This window comes from Phocoena phocoena, chromosome 2 (genome assembly GCF_963924675.1).
Source record: "Phocoena phocoena chromosome 2, mPhoPho1.1, whole genome shotgun sequence".
Classification (NCBI taxonomy): Eukaryota; Metazoa; Chordata; class Mammalia; order Artiodactyla; family Phocoenidae; genus Phocoena; species Phocoena phocoena.
The window spans coordinates 11,276,826-11,295,340 of record NC_089220.1 but is presented as its reverse complement, the minus strand read 5'-3'; the positions used below and the strand labels follow the sequence as shown (position 1 = coordinate 11,295,340).

General features: G+C 46.4%; 1 protein-coding gene across 2 annotated transcripts in view; it reads right to left on the bottom strand.

The window, feature by feature from the left end:
- The window catches only part of LGMN (legumain), a 36,391-nt gene extending 20,199 nt beyond the window's left edge, over positions 1-16,192 (bottom strand). Inside the window, exons 1-2 of one of the 2 annotated variants that reach the window (XM_065870969.1) lie at positions 16,119-16,192; positions 6,472-6,638 (exon numbers count right to left, since the gene is read on the bottom strand). In XM_065870969.1, the coding sequence (XP_065727041.1) occupies positions 6,472-6,609 (138 nt within the window). In that variant the 5' untranslated portion in view covers positions 6,610-6,638; positions 16,119-16,192. Of the gene's footprint in view, positions 1-6,471; positions 6,639-16,118 lie in introns of those variants that run through there. The other variant, XM_065870970.1, reaches the window with a different exon arrangement.
- Between the last annotated feature and the right edge of the window lie 2,323 nt (positions 16,193-18,515).

Genomic DNA, 18,515 nt, shown 5'->3' with positions numbered 1-18,515 from the left:
CCACTTGCATGAAATGTTCAGAAAGGGCAAACTTACAGAGACAGAAAGTGTATTAGTGGCTGCCTGGGCCTGGAGGTAGGGAAATTGGCCCAAGGGATCTTACTGGGGAGATGCAAATGTTCTAAAACTGGTTTATGGTGATGTTTGCACAATTTGGTAACTGTACTAAAAAAATCATTGAGTTGAGCACTTGAAATGGGTGGATTATACATGCTCTGTAAAATATGCTTCAATAAGACCATATATTTTAGAAAATATATTCAGCCTGTCCTGTCAGTGCTCCCCTACACTGTCTGGCTCCTCACCACCACCTTGACAGGCAGGTGCTTTTACGCCCATTTCACAGATGCGGACAAGCTCAGGAAGGGCTCATGGCTTCCAACCCAGATCTCCTGCTCCCGACCATGCCCTACGCCCTGCCTCCACACACAGTGGTCTCAGAGCCAAGCGGCGATTCTCTCTTGGGTCCTTGGAGTTACTTGGTTGCCTCTAACTTTCTTAATTCAGAAGGGTTTTTGGTTGGAGTCAAGCATTTACTGGTACCCAAGAGAGATAAAAGGTAGGGTTAGGCCAAGTCAAATGACTTGGAGATGGTGTTAAAGGTTACTTGAATGGATTCCCTGGAACATATCTGATCTCTATGCATTTTTTCCCCTTAAAACAGAAAAGCCATACGAGATGCCATGTGAGAGGAGGGTATTGAGCAAGGCTTTAAAGAAAGGGCAGAGCCCTCTGGACTACTGAACAGAGACTGCCGACTCAGCTTGTTTCATGGCCTGCGTAAGGAGTTCGGACGGGGCTTACTAATGCATCCCGTGATGTCCTGGTGCAGGCCACTGTCTGGACACTGACTGTGCTGCCTTACCTCAGGCCAACTGTAACCAAATAAGGATAACCGGCTTGGAGCAAAGGCTAAATACTTGGCGTGTTCTAGTCACTGCCAAGGGGTCCACTTTCAAACCAGGTAGGGGCTGGGAAGTGGTTCTCACAGGCTGCTCAGTGAGAGGGTATTACCACTTGAGGCTATATTACCACTGCGTGTATATGACCACTTCCCGACACGTGCTCTGAGCACTGCAGAGGCTAAGCCCTGGGTCTGGGCTTTGCGGGGATGCCTCACTGAGCTCACCACCACCTCAAATTTTCCAGAGGAGAATCAGAGGTTTAGAGCGAGACTACGTAATTTGTTCAAACTAATACAGCAGGGGAGCGGAGAGCAGGAATTATACCCGGGGTCTGTGTAAGTCCACGGCCCACATTCCCCACGACCCTGCCCAGCCTCTGGCTTGTACAAGGACAGCCCTCCTGGGCTAACTGCATTCCCCCAAGTCAGTCCTACTCCGCTCTGCTCTCCATCCATGTTTCTGTTTTTAAAATATACGTGATATTTTGCAACAAGGTGGATTAACCTCAAACACATTATGCTGAGTGAAAGAAGCCAGACACCACGAAGACTGCATATTGTATGATTCCATTTATATGAACTTTCTGGAGAAGGAAAAACAATAAAGACAGAAGGCAAATCCTTGGTTGCATGGGGCTGGGATGCGCACAGGCATGGGGAACTTTCTAGAATGATGGAAGGGTCCTAAAACCGGACTGTGGTAATGCTTGCATGACTGTATGAATTTACTAAAGATCACGAAGCTATAGGAGAGGTGAATTGTATGACATGTAAACGTATACCTCTGCAATAAAGCTGTTTCTAAAAAGTGGTAATTGTACACACTTTAAAAGTATATAAAATGAAAGGCGGTCTCTCAGAAATGTAATGACTCTGCCCTTGACCCTCCATCATCATATCTTCTCCTCCCGACTCCGACGTGTGTGAGTTCTAGACTTCTCCCTCTCCCTCCCTGCTTCCTCCTGGCCCCAGGATGTGGATGTTCTCAAAGCCTTCGCGGATGAGGTGGAGCTCCCTTCCTTACCGCGCCAGCCCCCAGCTCGAGACCAGCAGAGGGGTAGAGGCACCAGCATTCTCCCAGCCCCTCACCCCTCCTGCTGTTCTCAAACCACTCCTGTCCTACTGCCAACACGCCAGATCTCCTCCTTCGGTGCCCCACTGCCCAGCAGTGACCTCAAACCGCCCCCCAAGCCCCCTTCTCCTAGTGACACCTGGCTCCCATCTGCCTGTCCTCCCAACTCCCGCCAACCTCAGCATCCTCCTGTTGGCCTGGGCAAGGGTGAACTTCACCTTCAATCTACTTAACACCACCCCCCGCTGCCCACACTGGACCTTATACTTTCCTTCTCGGCGTGCTCAAATCTCTGCCCTAAAAGAAACCCTCCTGCAGTCCTGTACCTCCTCTGGTGACCTACATACTTCTTTTTCCCCCTTACAAGCCTGTCGGAAGAATAGATGGTACCGCTGTCCCCGTGTGCGGCTTAGCTTGCACTGCGGGGCCTCTCTCTGTCCTCCATGCACAGCAGCCTGGCTTCTGCTTCTGCCACTGCAGGAGCCTGTCCTCCCAAGACCCTCCCCCCAACACTCAAGAGGCCGCACGCCCCACCAGCATCACCGCAGACCAACCAACTCCCTCTCTGTCATCCCATTATCCCAGCCAAAAATGGAAAACAGAGAAATTCAGTTTAACCAACATAGGTTAAATAACCATCAGAAAGCACAGAAAAGCTCTCTGCGGTGATTTAATTGTGCCTGGTGTATAAATCTTCCCTAAACAAAAGAAATTTGTGATAATGAGTGCTGTGTTCACTCAAGGAAAATATAAACCTCTATAAAAATGTAAGTTTAAAGGTCTGTGTAGAGGGGCTTCCCTGGTGGCGCAGTGGTTAAGAATCCGCCTGCCAATGCAAGGAACACAGGTTCGATCCCTGTTCCGGGAAGATCCCACATTCCGTGGAGCAACTCAGCCTATGCACCACAACTACTGAGCCCACGTGCTACAACTACTGAAGCCCACGCACCTAGTGCCCGTGCTCCACAACGAGAAGCCACCGCAGTGAGAAGTCCCCACTTGCTGCAACTAGAGAAAGCCCACGCACAGCAATGAAGACCCAACACAGACAAAAATAAATAAATTAATTTTTTTAAAAAAGTCTGTGTAGAAAAAAATGTCTGTGTAGGTTCTAGGGGAAAAGTTCTTTCAAATGCTATTTTAGTGCTTGGCCTCCAAAGTCGAGACGGCAAATGTTGGCAGAGAACCCGTCCGGCCGGTATATGGGCTGAGGCCAGAGATGATTCAGCACCCACGTCTCCTCTTCACAGCCTCAGCGCCAGCATCCTCCCTCATTTAGGGATGAAAATTTCAGTCTGTGGCCACTTCTTTTTGCCTTGCTTGCCTCATTCCATTTTGATATGGAATATTTTACCCAGGGAAACTAGCAACACTTAAAAATGTTTTCTGGGGCAAAGGTTAATCGGATACCTATACTTAATAATATTTAACCAATACATGCTTTTTTAAGTTGGTTGTATAAAAACCAGGGTGGCTAATGAAGCAGCCTATCCACTATCAATGACCCATATTTAACACTGCATCTTTCTGACTCATGGTTAGAGAGGGAGGAGAAAACTGAGCTGGGCAGTTAGTACTCGGGTTGCTCCTCTTTAACTGGGTCAGGTCTGGATTAAGCATTAAAAAGAAAAGGGATCATTTCGCCATAATAATTTTTCAGTCAAGCCAAATTTCCTATTCAGCTAACATACAAAAAGCATTCAAGAAATAAGTCATTCAATAATCATCAAATTATAGAGCCCGTAGGAAGTTCATCTAAACCAACCCCTATTTAGCAGATATGAAACTGACACCCTGGGAGGGAAACGCACGTGAGGCAGCCCTGCTAAGCCATCAGGAACACAGATGCTTGGTCCGTGCTGTCTAATACAGCAGCCACTGGCCAAACTTGGTGACTGAGCACTTCAAATATGACCAGTCCAAACTGAATGTAACGTGAAGGTAAACGTGCACTGGATTTTGATGACTTAGTATTTTTTAAAAAAACGTAAAGTATCTCATTAGTAACTTTTTATATTGTTTACAAATGAAATGATTTTGATGACTTAGTATTTTTTTAAAAAACGTAAAGTATCTCATTAGTAACTTTTTATATTGATTACAAATGAAATGATGATAGTTTGGCTATATTGGGTTAAAGAGGACATATGAAAGTTAATTTCACCTGTTTCTTTTTAGTTTAAAAAAACCCAAAAATGTGGCTACTAGAAAATCTGCCACAACACAGGTGGCTCTCCTGTTGGACGGCGCTGCTCTGGAGCTAGTCAGTCTGGGTTTGAATCCTGGCTCAACCACTTGCCATCTGGGCCACGTTGGGTTGAAGTACTGACCTTTTCAAAGCCTCAGTCCATGCATCCGTAAAAAGGGAACAACAACCAGACCTACTGCACGTAACCCCACAACGGTTAAATGATTTCATTTGTGTAAAGGGCTCTTAGATGCAAGCCCAGCACCAACCATGATCATCTGTGCATCTTGTCTCTGAGAACTGAAAGATTCAATGACTTTTTTTCTTTTTCTCTTTTTTTAAATTTTCTTACTCTTTAAAAAAATTTTTTTTAATTAAAAAAAATATTTAGGGCTTCCCTGGTGGCGCAGTGGTTGAGAGTCCGCTTGCCGATGCAGGGGACACGGGTTCGTGCCCCGGTCCAGGAAGATCCCACATGCCACGGAGCGGCTGGGCCCACGAGCCATGGCTGCTGAACCTGCACATCCGGAGCCTGTGCTCCGCAACGGGAGAGGCCACAGCAGTGAGAGGCCCGCGTACCGCGAAAAAAAAAATTTTTTTTAAATATTTATTTATTTATTTATTTGGTTGCGCCGGGTCTTAGTTGTGGCAGGCGGGTTCCTTAGTTGTGGCTCGCCAGCTCCTTAGTTGCAGCAATGCGCTCCTTAGTTGTAGCACGTGGGCTCCTTAGTTGTGGCATGTGAACTCTTAGTTGTGGCATGCATGTGGGATCTAGTTCCCTGAGCAGGGATCAAACCCGGGCCCCCTGCATTGGGAGCATGGAGCCTTATCCACCGCACCACCAGGGAAGTCCCTAAAATTATTTATTTATTTTTGCCGCACCGCACAGCTTGCAGGATCTTAGTTCCCCAACCAGGGATTGAACCCGGATCCTCAGCAGTGAAAGCGTGCAGTCCTCACCACCAAACCACCAGGGAATTCCCTCAATGACTTTTTAAATAACAACTTTATTAAGGTATAATTCACATACCATAAAAGTCAACCTTTTAAAATATACAATTCAGTGGTTTCTAGTATGTTCAGAACTCATGCAACCATCACCACTATCAAATTCCAGAACATTTTCATCACCCCCAAAAGAGACCCATACCCATTAGCAGTCATTCCCTCTGCCCAGACCTTGGCAACTACTAATCTACATTCTGATTCTCTAGATTTCCCTATGCTAGCCTTTCATATATAAATGGAATCCTATGGTCCTTTGTGACTGGCTTCTCTCATTTAGCATAATGTTTTACGGTTCAGCCATGTTGAAGCATGTATACAGTACCTTGCTGTTTTTTGTGGCCAAATGTATGGATGGACTACATTTTGTTTATCCATTTATCAGTTGATGGACACTTGGACTGTTTTCACTTTTTGGTTAACGTGAACAAAACTGCTCTCATCATGTGAGTACAAGTTTTATTAGGGGGGACATATGTGTTTATTTATTTATTTTAGTATATACCTAAAGAGTGAAATGCTGGGTCATATGGTCAAAGAACTGCCAGACTGTTTTCCGAAGCAGCTGCACCATTTTGCGTCCTCACCTGGAGGCTGCATTTCTAATGTATTTACGAATATAGATCCTTTCCGCTCTGATTTCTGCCAGGCTGATTTGCTGGGAATGCCAGGAAAGATGAGGAGAAAGGGGTAAGGGCACAGCAGCAGGGCAGAGGCGTGGAGGGCAAAGAGGCCTCGCGATGCTTTGACCAGAGTCCCGTCTGCACCTCAACTTGCTGCGTGGCCTCGGGCGAGCCACCTCCTCTCTTCAAGTCTCAGTTTCCTTATTTATAAAATGAGGGCATTAGACCAGTGGGTCTCAACTGGGGACATTTGGCACAGGCTGGAGACAACTTTGGTCATGACAGTGGGTTGGGTGATGCTCCTGGTATCTAGAGGGCAGAGGTCAAGGATGCCGGTAAACATCCCGCAATGTGCAGGACAGCCCCCCAACAATAAAGAATTACCTGGACCCAAGTGTCAATAGTGCCAAGGTTGAGAAACCCTGCATCAGACTGAGGTGACCCCAGACGGGCCACTTTGAGAAACTGACAAAATGTTTTCCAAAATGGCTGCACCATTTTATAATCCACCCAGCAACGTGGGAGGGTTCCCATTTCTCCATATCCTCACCAACGCACTTATTTTTGCCAACCTAATAGGAACATAACTGGCTTTTTAAAAAGTCTGTTCTAGTAACAATGTCCAGGATTGTTTACAGAATGCCAGCGTCATAAAGGAAACGATTAGTCATTTTCTTACCTGGTGCCTATAATTATACCAGCCATTTGATCCCGCGACGATCACCACCCAGTGCTTGCCTCCGTCCTCAGGATCGTCCACGGGAATAGCACCAGCTCGCAGGGCCAAGAGGAGCAACACAGCGACTTCCCAAATCATTCTGCGCCTTGGAGTTCCACTGTAGAAATCTGGGAAGAAAAAGCCTGAGTCAAGCAAGAAAGGAATGACATGAACAGAAGAACATGACTGGCCCCTAGGCAAAGATCACAGCAAATGGGTCAAAAAGATAAGACGACTTAGTCATCAGACACAACAAGCTGAGGATAAAAATGATGACAGAGCAGAATTTTATTCTTAGCTCTGCGGCCCTTTCCCCCGGGTGGAGCACGGGCCTGCCCATAGCTCCCAACCTTCACTGTGGGTTGAAGTTATGAGTATAAACCAAAGAATATTGAGAAAGCTCTTGGGGCAACCTTTTAAAGTTTTTGTCACAACTTGGAATATGGCAGACAAAATTCATCAACAAACTTCACTGTGTTGGAAAAACGCCTACCACATACTATGAACTATTTGTAAGAAAACAGACATATGTGTGCATAGCAAAATGTGGAAGGCAGACAAAATTTAATAGCAGTTATTCTTGGTAGGTGGAATTAAGGATGATCTTTATTTTTGTCTCTTTTACTACAATTAATATATATTAATTATACAATAAAGTTTGTAAAAATTCAACATACATTCAATATAAACACGGGGGGTGGGGCAATTTGCGTTTGTGAGTTATCTGGATAAGCTACAGTCTAACACTGGCAGCCCAAATGAATGTCTTTGCATAACACAATCCATTTACATTATTCTGTACAAGAGGCAGGGCAAATATTTTAATCCTTGTTTTACAGGATGGGGAGGTTGAAGCACGAGAGAAGTGACTTGCCCAATATCTACAGACAGTCAGCTCTGGGCAGAGATCAGAACAAATGCCTTCTGAATTCCTGGTCCAGCCTTTCTGCTACATGGTTCTGCATCTCAAGACTTTCTTAATGAAGTACATGCCCAATTTTATACTTCATTGCCAAAACTCTGAAGGGCTTTAAAGCACAAAAGGCAAGACTGAGGCCACTTTGCATTACTCAGACAAGTATGTTATCTTACCGCCCTGTGTCCTGACTATGTTATTTTAAAAAACAGCCTTCCTATGACAGAAGCCAGGCCTCTCACTCTGAGACAAGAGGAAAAACAGTCTTTGAGCATCTCAGTCTGCTCTGAGATATAGAAACTCAGAGCAGAGCAAAGTCTAGGAGGCTAACCCCTGCCTCCGCTGCCTTTTGACGAAACAGCGCTCATTCACTCGTTCACTAATTTATTCACACATTCATTCACCCATTGGGCCAGAGTCTCCTGAACTCCAACCCTGCCAAACAAAGTGCTGGGTGCCAGGAACGCAGCAGGGACAGGACAAAGCCTCTGTCCTCACGGATCGCACAGCCAGCTAAGGCATGAACCACGTCTAAGCCTAAGAAACCATCCTCAGCATCTGTGCCTGACACTGTGCTGAAACTCAAAATGATGGATTTCCCCCCAAGTGAAGGAACAGGAAGCCCTGAGTCTGGTAAAAGTTTAAAAAAGTAAAAGCACCTTGGGCCAGCACTTCTCCAACTTGACTGTCCGCCGAGATCACCTGGGGGGCTTGTTAGAAGGCCGATTCTGATTCAGTAGGCCTGGGCAGGGCCTGAGACTCTGCATTTCTGACAAGATCTGGGTGATGCCCAGGACAACACTTGGACTCACAGCAGGCCTCTTCCTTAACCCTGGCAGGCTCTAGTCGGCTCCGCCCAGAAGCCTGGCATCCCCGTCAAGAAACCACACTACTCTATCCCCTGGATAACTTCTCCCAAGAACTCAGTTCTTAATGTGTAAGAATTAAGAATCTGAGTTGGTGCTAGATCCAGGTTTCTTTAGCTCCACTGCAAGGTCATGGATGCACGGGTAACTACAATAACATGCCCCAGGTTTGTTTTCAAGATAGTCTTGAAACGGTCAAGGTACGTAACAGATGAGGGCAGTGGACTGCCCAGGCTGCCCCAACACTGGAACCTGCTGGTCTGTTAATACGTTAGCGTGTATCGGAGGATGCTCTCCCAAGTCCACTCGACCTGCCCGGGGCTCACCATGGGGCAATCAAAGGTGAAGTTATACAAATGTATGAAGCAGCAGCAGTGAGGTCAGGCAAGAGACAGCCAAACTCCCGTCCCCAGAGCTCTGCAGTGGCCTCCAAACGGGAGGGGAGGTGTGCCAGTGACTGCCGAGGTCCTCCAACCAGCAGCCTCCCGGCTGCAGCCAAGCCTCCCAGGAAGCCGTCCCATGCGGTAGGGGTCGGCAAACTCTTTCTGTAAAGGGTCGGAAAGTAAGTATTTTCAGTTTTGCAGGTCACATCATTTCCATCACAACTCTTCAGTTCCCACTGTATCACGAAAGCAGCCAGAGACAATACGGAAACCAGTAGACGTGGCTACGTTCCGGTAAAACTGAAACAACAGGGAGCCAGAATGTGCTCTCAGCCCACATGACTGGTACAGCCTGGGGGTTTTCATCACCTTGCATCGACAATCACGAAACAGGCTCTCTGGTTTGCACACGATTCTCTTCTGAGTTCTGATCATGCGACTTAATCCCGGAGGGGCTCATTCCTCTGGAGACGCTGGTATGTGACCTTTCCCCCTCTTTTTTTTTTTTTCCTCTGCCTCACAGCATGCAGGATCTTAGTTCCCCTGACCAGGGATCGAACTCGTGGCCCCTGCAGTGGAAGCATGGATCCTTACCCACTGGACCACGAGGGAAGTCCTCCCCCTTCATACTGAAATAAAATACTAAAATTGAATGGTTGCCTGACTGTGAACAACAGAATAGACATCACCAGCTCAAATGCCTAAATTAGCAAACAGAAAACACCACCAGGTTAGTTTTACAAGTTCCAGCTTACCTTCCATTCTTCTACTAAAATACTAGCAAGTTACTCCTCGGTGAGGCAAAGTACCTTATCCATACACAAGTGATATTTTCATGGTTAACATTTGGCTATGGTTCCTGTCTATCTTCTTTCTTTTCTTCTTTTTATAAACACAGAGTTGTGGTTCCTTGAACACAATGCCAAGTTAAAAGCCTCACAGGGACTTTGCTGGTGGCGCAGTGGTTAAGAATCCGCCTGCCAATGCAGGGGACACGAGTTCGAGCCCTGGTCAGGGAAGATCCCACATGTCGCAGAGCAACTAAGCCCGTGCGCCACAACTACTGAGCCTGTGCCCTAGAGCGCACACACCACAACTACTGAGCCCGCACGCCTAGAGCCTGCGCTCCAACAAGAGAAGCCACCGCAATGAGAATCCCACGCACTGTAACGAAGAGTAGCCCCCCGCTTGCCGCAACTGGAGAAAGCCTGAGTGCAGCATCGAAGACCCAACGCAGCCAAAAATAAATCAATAAAATAAATTTTTAAAATAAATAAAAGCCTCACAGTGTGACACTGATTGGGAAATGCAACTTAAAAAAACATACTAATGCTATTCTGGGAAACATATCAGGGCCTGGGGCAAAGGAAAGATGTGAAAGTAATATAATCCTTCCATTGCCCTCAGCAATGAATAGTCTCAAAGCAGCAGGTCTCAGACAGCAACTTCCTGGTCAGCAATATTCTTGACAAAGTCAAAACATGAAAACAAAGTCATAATCTTGCAGCATACCTATTATTCTTGTTTCATCAGAGTGAAAAGTTCATGAGGAAAAAGTAAATGATCCCTGCCAAACGAGCCCTTGGTGACTGCCCTTTGCTCGTGGTCTTCCATGGCACCAGTCACACAGGCGTTGTCATCTACTTCTTCCTGTCTACCCACCCACCCATCCAACAAACATGGCCTGAGCACCCACCAGGTGCTCACAGGCACTGAACAGGGCGCCAAACAGATGAAACCCTTCGCAGAGCTGACATTCTAGCAGGAAGAGACACACCATTCAAACGCAGAGGTTGTCCAGTGGTGATGAGTGCTGGGGAAGAAATAAAGGCAGCGGAGGCAGTCCCAGTGGGAGTGGCAGGTATCATTTTCAAAAGGGGGAGAATTTTTTTTTTTTTTTGCTGTACGCAGGCCTCTCACTGTTGTGGCCCTCCCGTTGCGGGGCACAGGCTCCGGACGCGCAGGCTCAGCGGCCATGGCTCACGGGCCCAGCTGCTCCGCGGCATGTGGGATCTTCCCAGACCCGGGCAGGAACCCGTGTCCCCTGCATCGGCAGGCAGACTCTCAACCACTGCGCCACCAGGGAAGCCCGGGGGAGATTTTAAGAAGGTAAGGGAGCCCGCCTGTGTGTAGCAGCAAAACCCTGGAAGCAACATAAATGGTCATCTACAGGAGCCTGCCTAGTTAAATCAATTATGATACATCCTTATAATGGGATACAGTGACGCCTTTAAAAGAGGAAGGCAGTTTTTAACGTGCCAAGCGTGGAAAGACCTCCAAGGGGATGGTTAGGGGTATGTGTTCAATCTGCTAACTGTTTGCAGGGAGAAAATGACCCAGGTAGTTTTTGCTCTAACCAGGGGCGGGACGGAAGTTTCCCCAAGAGTGCTGTGTTGCTACACACGGTGGGAGAGTGGGATATGTATGTGTCTATGAGCCATGCAGTGTGTGAGGCACTTTACCATCTTCACAACAGCCTGTGAGCAGTCTCATTACTCCCTTCAGCTGAGACGGACTCGCAGAGGTGGAGAAACTAGGTAGAAAGTGGCACTGCTGGGTGACACACAGATCTCATTCCAAAGATTGCTTCTTCCACTACACCACCTCGCTTGTCACAAAAAAGCACTGTTTATGTGAACATCTGGGAGACCCTGCAACCACAGATGGGAGTGCTACACCCCACACCCCAGGGCCTCCAAGTTTCCCCCAGTAGCAGGATACCCACAGTATTCTTCACCACCCTATTTTAAAGCGCTTGTTGGTAATCGGTTATAAAGAGCTCTTAGAAGAAGAACCCGTCAAAGGAGAACCTGAAACACACAAAGTCAAAGTCAACGGACAAGCCTTTACAAATGAATTTCAGCAGCCTCCAAGGACAGGTCCTCACTGGTTCCACTGGTCCTGCGACCGTCTCAGGCTACAGGGCTACATGAGGTCAGCGATTCAATTGAAGGACTCCACTTGACTTCAGGAAGTGTACCATCAAGTGGGGTTTATCCGTTTGGGAGGTTTGGGACAGAATGCCCATTCTAGATCAACTGGTACCAGCAATGCAAGTAATAGGCTACCGTTAGAGGACCATCTAAATAGCAGCATCAAGTTCAACTCCATGTCTGACACCAAAGCCCGCACCTTAACCACCATTATGACCTCCCACCATCAGCCCTGTACTTGCTACTTGCTCTGGGTTAGAAACAGCGAAACATCAAAGCCAGGAGAAGCAGCTGGACAGACAATGGTAAGAGCCTTCCAAACCTACAGGTTTTTGATTCTGCTCTCTGTTCCCTGGGGGCTTACAACAAAATCATAATGCAAGTGGTCCCTGGCTGACAACATGCAAGAGAGACAAGGACAGATGACAAGGACCCCTCCTTCACCAAACTTAAATCAAGCTCCTCTGAGCCCTCTTCCCGACTAGACCTTGGCCTGCTGAGCCCAGGTTTAGCAAGAATCCTGCAAGAACCTCCCATCTTTGACATCTAATCAAGCTCCTCTTAGTAATTTTTCAGCCACTGACCCTCCCACTCTGCCTATTGGTGATAAGTCTCAGCTGTCCTTGATGTATTTGGAGTTGAACTCAGTTCTATACTGAAGTCTCTCTCTTCTAATGCAACCGCTGGAATAAAACCCATCTTGCCATTTTTTAACAAATGTCAGGCGCAATTACTCTTTAATATCGGACAGGTAGTTACCAAGTCAAGGGAGACCCTCTCTGGGCCTTAATTGTCCATCTGTGAAATGAGACGGTAGAACTAAACTATTAAGGGCCCATTAAGTTCTCAAATCCTTTGATTTCCTGTTTCAAGAGTGAAATAAAAAAATAATAATCCAAATAGGTCTTATGTCAAATCTCAAACAAAATATGGATTTTGTTCAAGTTAGTTAATCAAACTTTTTTCCATAGGGAAAATTTCTGATTCAGTGGCAAAGCAGATTCTAGATTAGAGCATGTCCTTCAAGGTTATCTAATTCTGATTCTATGGAAATTTTTTTCACAACTCTGTAAACCATGGATACTAGCAATGCTAGTAATTCATGTCTAAAGACATGCAAATGAATTCTATCAAGTGAAGGTTCAAGTGACTCCCTTAGTGAAAGAAAGAAGCCAGGCTTCACAATGCACATTTCAATATTTCTAATCTATAAATGTACTTTGGAATCTCCTTTGAACTGGTTGGAATACCTCACTGAATCTCCTCATTAATAAGTTAAATACAATTTTTAACACTTGTTCATTTTTATATCTGTATAAAATTATGACTTTACTTTTTAAAATTTATATTTTAACATTACAAAAGGTACTAGCAGCTATATCATATTTCAAAATATAGTCAAGAAAGCATTATTTATTATTTTTTTTAATTTTTTACATCAAAGATTTTTTTTTTGACATCTTTATTGGAGTATAATTGCTTTACAATGTTGTGTTAGTTTCTGCTGTATAACAAAGTGAATCAGCTAACCGTATACATATATCCCCCTATGCCCTCCCTCTTGCGTCTCCCTCCCACCCTCCCTATCCCACCCCTCTAGGTGGTCACAAAGCACAGAGCTGATGATCTCCCTGTGCTATGCCGCTGCTTCCCACTAGCTAACTATTTTACCTTTGGTAGTGTATATATGTCAATGCCACTCTCTCACTTCATCCCAGTTTACCCTTCCCCCTCCCTACATTTTTTAAATCTACTAATGATTAGAATTAGGAATCTAGCAAAGTTAAATTTGACCAATGGTTAATGGTTTTTCCAGTTTTATTTTCACTGCTTTTATTGGCACTTGAATTCCTTTTTTTGAATTTCTTCCAAATTACTATATTTTGAAACCTGGCATTAATAATAGTTTGTAGTCTTTTCCCAAAATCAATGAACATGACTTTTATAGCCAGATGTTAATTATTAAGTTTAATTTTGCTATAATTTATATTTTACAAAATTGAAGGATACACATTAAGCTACAGAAATGTACAAAGTATAACATAAAATACCTGTTACCATCATCCAGATCATCAACTGTTGATATTCTGTAAATCCGTTAACCCTCTTTCCCCGTAAACAAAACATTACAGAAAAAATAGTCCTCCATGTCCTGTCCCATTCTCCCCATACCACAAGGTAACCACTACCGTAAGTTATTTCATTCCAATCAATTTGTTATACTTTAAAATATATATATCCACTTTATAAACATTCCCCTACTAACAGACATTTAGGCTGTTTCAATTTTTTTACTATTACAATGTTGCAAAAACATTCTTATACTCATCTCCTTGTATACAAATGTCTCTTTCTCTAAGGTACTTTAGGAGTAGAACCACTGAGTCTTAAGATATACCTATTTGGGGGCTTCCCTGGTGGTGCACTGGCTAAGAATCTGCCTGCCAATTCAGGAGACACAAGTTCGAGCCCTGGTCCGGGAAGATCCCACATGCCGCGGAGCAACTAAGTTTGTGCGCCACAACTACTAAGCCTGCACTCTAGAGCCCGTGAGCCACAACTATCGAGCCTGCATGCTGCAACTACTGAAGCCTGTGCACCTAGAGCCCGTGCTCCACACAAGAGAAGCCACCGCAATGAGAAGCCCGCTCACCGCAACGAAGAGAAGCCTCCGCTCGCCGCAACTAGAGAAAGCCCACATGCAGCAATGAAAACCCAACGCAGCCAAAAATAAAATTAAAAAAAAAAAAGATATACCTATTTTGCTAGCAGCTGTACTGTTCTAAGATACTCTTCCAAATTTCTATCATCTCTCGAGAGTATCAAACTTCATAATTCCTAATCTGACAGATATAAAGTGATCTAATTATGGGGTTTAATTTGTGTCTGCTGGATTACAGGAAAATTCAAGTCTTATATGTTTAACCATTCAGATTTCAACATCCTCGACATATGTGATAATTTCCCCATCCTAAACTGGGATTCGAATTTTGGTCTACAAAGCAACGTCTGCAGTTTAAGGGGGGAAAAAATGCAGGTAATTTCCTAAAATGATAGTCATAGGTGGAAAACTCAAGAGACAGCATTCGCTTCAGTATATTTTTACTGAACAATACTGGGTACGGTGTTCACCTCCTTAACAGTTCACAACCCTTTTTTCATCTTCTCTCCCTTCCCGCTGCAACTGTCTTTAAAACCCTCAGCAATTCTCCTGGGAATTACTGCAATGAGCTCCCTGGTGTGGCCTCTCTCCAACACCTTTCCATATTAGAGAGTATCTAAGATACACATCTACTAAATTCGGCTTCCAGGGCTTTCAGGACAAAATCCAAATCTCTTACAGCAGCACAGGAGGTCCTGCCAAGACGTGCCTCTCTGTTCTCCACTATCCACATGAAATCCCTTGCTCCAACCAGGCTCCGGGACTCCAGGTCCAAAATTGGTGCTCTTTCCCTGTCTTCATCATGCTGTTTCCCAGGCGAAACGCTCTTCTCCTACATCTCATTAGCTCCTGCCCTTCCCTCAAGCTCCATTCAATCATTCCCTTCTCTGCAAAGTTCTATCTCTTCCCACAAGTCAGGGTTAGATGCTGCCCCTTGAACACTGGAATGGTTCATGGTAGACTGCCTCTCCCCTTTACGAAATAATCCCTGCTCAAAAAGCTTAGTAAGGCTCAATATATGTTTGCTAACTAATGCAGCCCTGGAGTAAAGAAAGCGGGGCTACTCCACTCACTACATACCACAGGGCAACTCTCAAAACCTGGGCATTTATTTTCACCTCTCAAACGAAGCATATGACACAAAGTTCCTTCTCCCAGCCCCCAGATTCTGCAGTTCTTGGCACTGAATAACACATGTGGGTATAACCTCAACGCTAAGAGTTAGGAGAGGGGACCAAATCCAGGTAACTTTCACTTCCATTGTTGATGTGAATCGTCCTGTAACTCCCACCATCTCACCACTCTGAGAAGTAGAGCTTTCCTGATTTCTCAGGAAGAATGTTTTTATACGTTTGGGTATATTAGTTGTGGTGGTTAACATAACCCCTTCCCCCTTGGACTACTGAGAACTAACTGGAAACTGGTGCAATCCTCTGCATTACGAGCTTCAACAGCTTGACCTGTTTCTAGACTGTGAAGATGGGAACCAGGCCCCAGACACCTCCCGGCAGTCTCTGGCTATGAGACCTTAGTAAATGTGCTCTCGTCTCGGGTCTGTTTCTCTCTGAGCTCGGAGGGGCCTGGGTCTCCAGCCAGAGCACGCGTAACAGAAGGAGCCCCACCCTGCCAACCAACAACCCCACAGCATGGCAGGCTGAGAGGTCGCTGCGTTTCCCTCGGGATTCATCGTTTGCAGAAACTCCCTTTCGCTGGGTGAGAAATGGATTACTCAGAAAAGGCCGGAGAAACTGAAAATCCCTGCCTTGAAGCCAAGAGCTGCGGCAGATGGGCGACCCTGGTCCGGGGCTTGGGACCCGGCCGCAGTCCCCTGCCAGGAATCACGGTTACCTGCGGTGGGACCGTGGGAACTCCTCGCAACGCGCCGCCTCCAAACAGCCACCTTCCGACGGTAGCCCTGCAGTGATTGCAGAGCAGCGTCCTCGCTCCCCGCTTTGAGGGTCTGCTGCGCCGTGGTGATTGGCGGAGCTTCGGGGCGGGGCGTCTTAGAAAGCCAATGGGAAGCGGGAAAGCGGCCGGAGAGTCGCAGGAACTACGAGTCCCAGCGTGCACCCGCGGGGCCTTCTGAGCTCCGAGGCTAAAGAAACCCAGGGAGGCGGGTACGCAGTGAACTAGGGCTGGGTGGGTGGGGACGGGGGCCCTGGAGTGCGTGGGAACAGGGGTCGCAGTGATTCCACCCAAGGATCAAAGCCAGCGCGCGGAGCACTTTAACCCTCAGTTTCCAAACTTGTGCACATGTTTGGAAACACCTAGAGTAGCTTCAGAGACACTGATGCCTCCGTCTTACCCTAGAGACTGTGAGTTCATTGGTCTGCGTGTGGCCTGGCTTTTGGAATCTTTAAAGAGCCCCAGGAGATTCGATGTGCAGATCCGTTTCATCCTCGTAACAACCCTACGAGAGGGAGGAACTATTAGCGTACACATAAGGCAACGGAGGGAAGTTTTGTCAGGGAGGTTAATTTTCTGAAGGTCACACACCTCTGAAGTGGCAGAGCCAGAATGCGGAGCCAGGTAGTCTAGTTGCAGAATCCCGTGCTTTTAATCCATATGCAATGCTGCTTCTCAGACGGTTGGTATTATCTCACAGGGAGAGAAAAATGAAATACTATACATACAAAGTGCCATGTTGTGGAGCACAGAAAGTTGAGTTGAATTATTGTGAGGGAATAAGTCCAGTTTTGTCCAAGAACATCAAGACGTCAAGTGCAAGATATAGGACTACATTCATGGGTTGTCTTTTTTTTTTTTTTTTGGCGGGGCAGCTTATGGGATCTTAGTTCCCTGACTAGGGATTGAACCCAGGCCCTTGGCAGTAAAAGCACAGAGGTGTAACCACTGTACCGCCAGGGAATTCCCTGATCTTCTTTTATAATCTTTTACAGTAAATCATGGGTCAGCATACTACCCTGGACCTACTGCCTATTTTGTGAATAAAAGTCTATAAGAGCACAGCCTCGGTAATTCCCTGGCAGTCCAGTGGTTAGGACTCCACGCTTTCACAGCTGGGGTCTGGTTCAGAACTAAGTAAGATACCACAAGCCGCTGGTGCCGCCGAAAAAAAAAGAACACAGCCACACCCATTGGTTTAGGTGTGGCTGTCTTGGGGAACAAGGCGGAGATGAGTATTTATAGGAGAGACTATATGGCTCACAAAAGAATATATATACTGTCTGACCATTTACAGAAAAAGCTCACCCACCCTGAGTTAAGCAGCTGGCCCAAGGTCACAGCTCCGGAGTGAACATGGGCTTCAAGCTCAGGTCTATCCTAGCCCAAGGTCAATTCTCATGACCACTATGCTTTCACAGTCTTCCTCAATGGGGAACATTAACATTATATGCCAGGTGTAACTGAACATGGAGAGAATTAGGATTCTGTCCCTTACCCTTGAAAACTTACTGTCTAGTAAGAGAGGCAGAGCGTCCTTAACCACTCCCTCGATTCACCCAGAATAAATGGCGACCTCTGGCTGGTGAGGCTTTCACAACTGAAATGGAATAAAAATAGTGGCCTGGTGCCAGGCATGTTTAGGCAACCAAAGGGCCAGGGGCAGCCCCCTCAGTCTCCCTCAGCATCACTGTGGGCTGAGAGCTCAGAGTTGGGACAAGAGAAGGTGGCTGAAAGTTGAGGACCATGGGGAGGGACGTGGCTGGGGGTTACCATGGTGAAGGTCAGGTAAGCTTCAGAAAAGGCTGTAAGGTGTCTAGCCTAGGCCAGCCACGGGGAGGAGGCTGAGACGCGAGAGGCCTGGAAGGGGAACTTGTAGGTGGTGGGCCATCAAGCTACCTGAATCCAAGTCCCAGTTTTACTACTTCCAAGCTGTGTGGCCTGAGCAAGTTGCTTACCTTCTCAGTGCCTGGGTTTCCTCAACTGTTGAATGGAAAAAACGGCACCTCCTTCATAAGGTCTCTCTGAGGATAAAATCTGTTAACACAGTACTTAGCACCAAGTAAGTGCCCTATAAATATTAGCTACTCCCTGTGTTAATAGTATCTTTGGCTGCTGGGCTATAAATTAAGAATCCCAATTAGGAAAAGAAGATGGGGATCTGGGCTTCCCTGGTGGCGCAGTGGTTGGGAATCCGCCTGCCAATGCTGCGGACACGTGTTCGTGCCCTGGTCCGGGAGGATCCCACATGCCGCGGAGCGGCTTGGCCCCGTGAGCCATGGCCGCTGAGCCTGCGCGTCCGGAGCCTGTGCTCTGCTACGGGAGAGGCCGCAGCAGTGA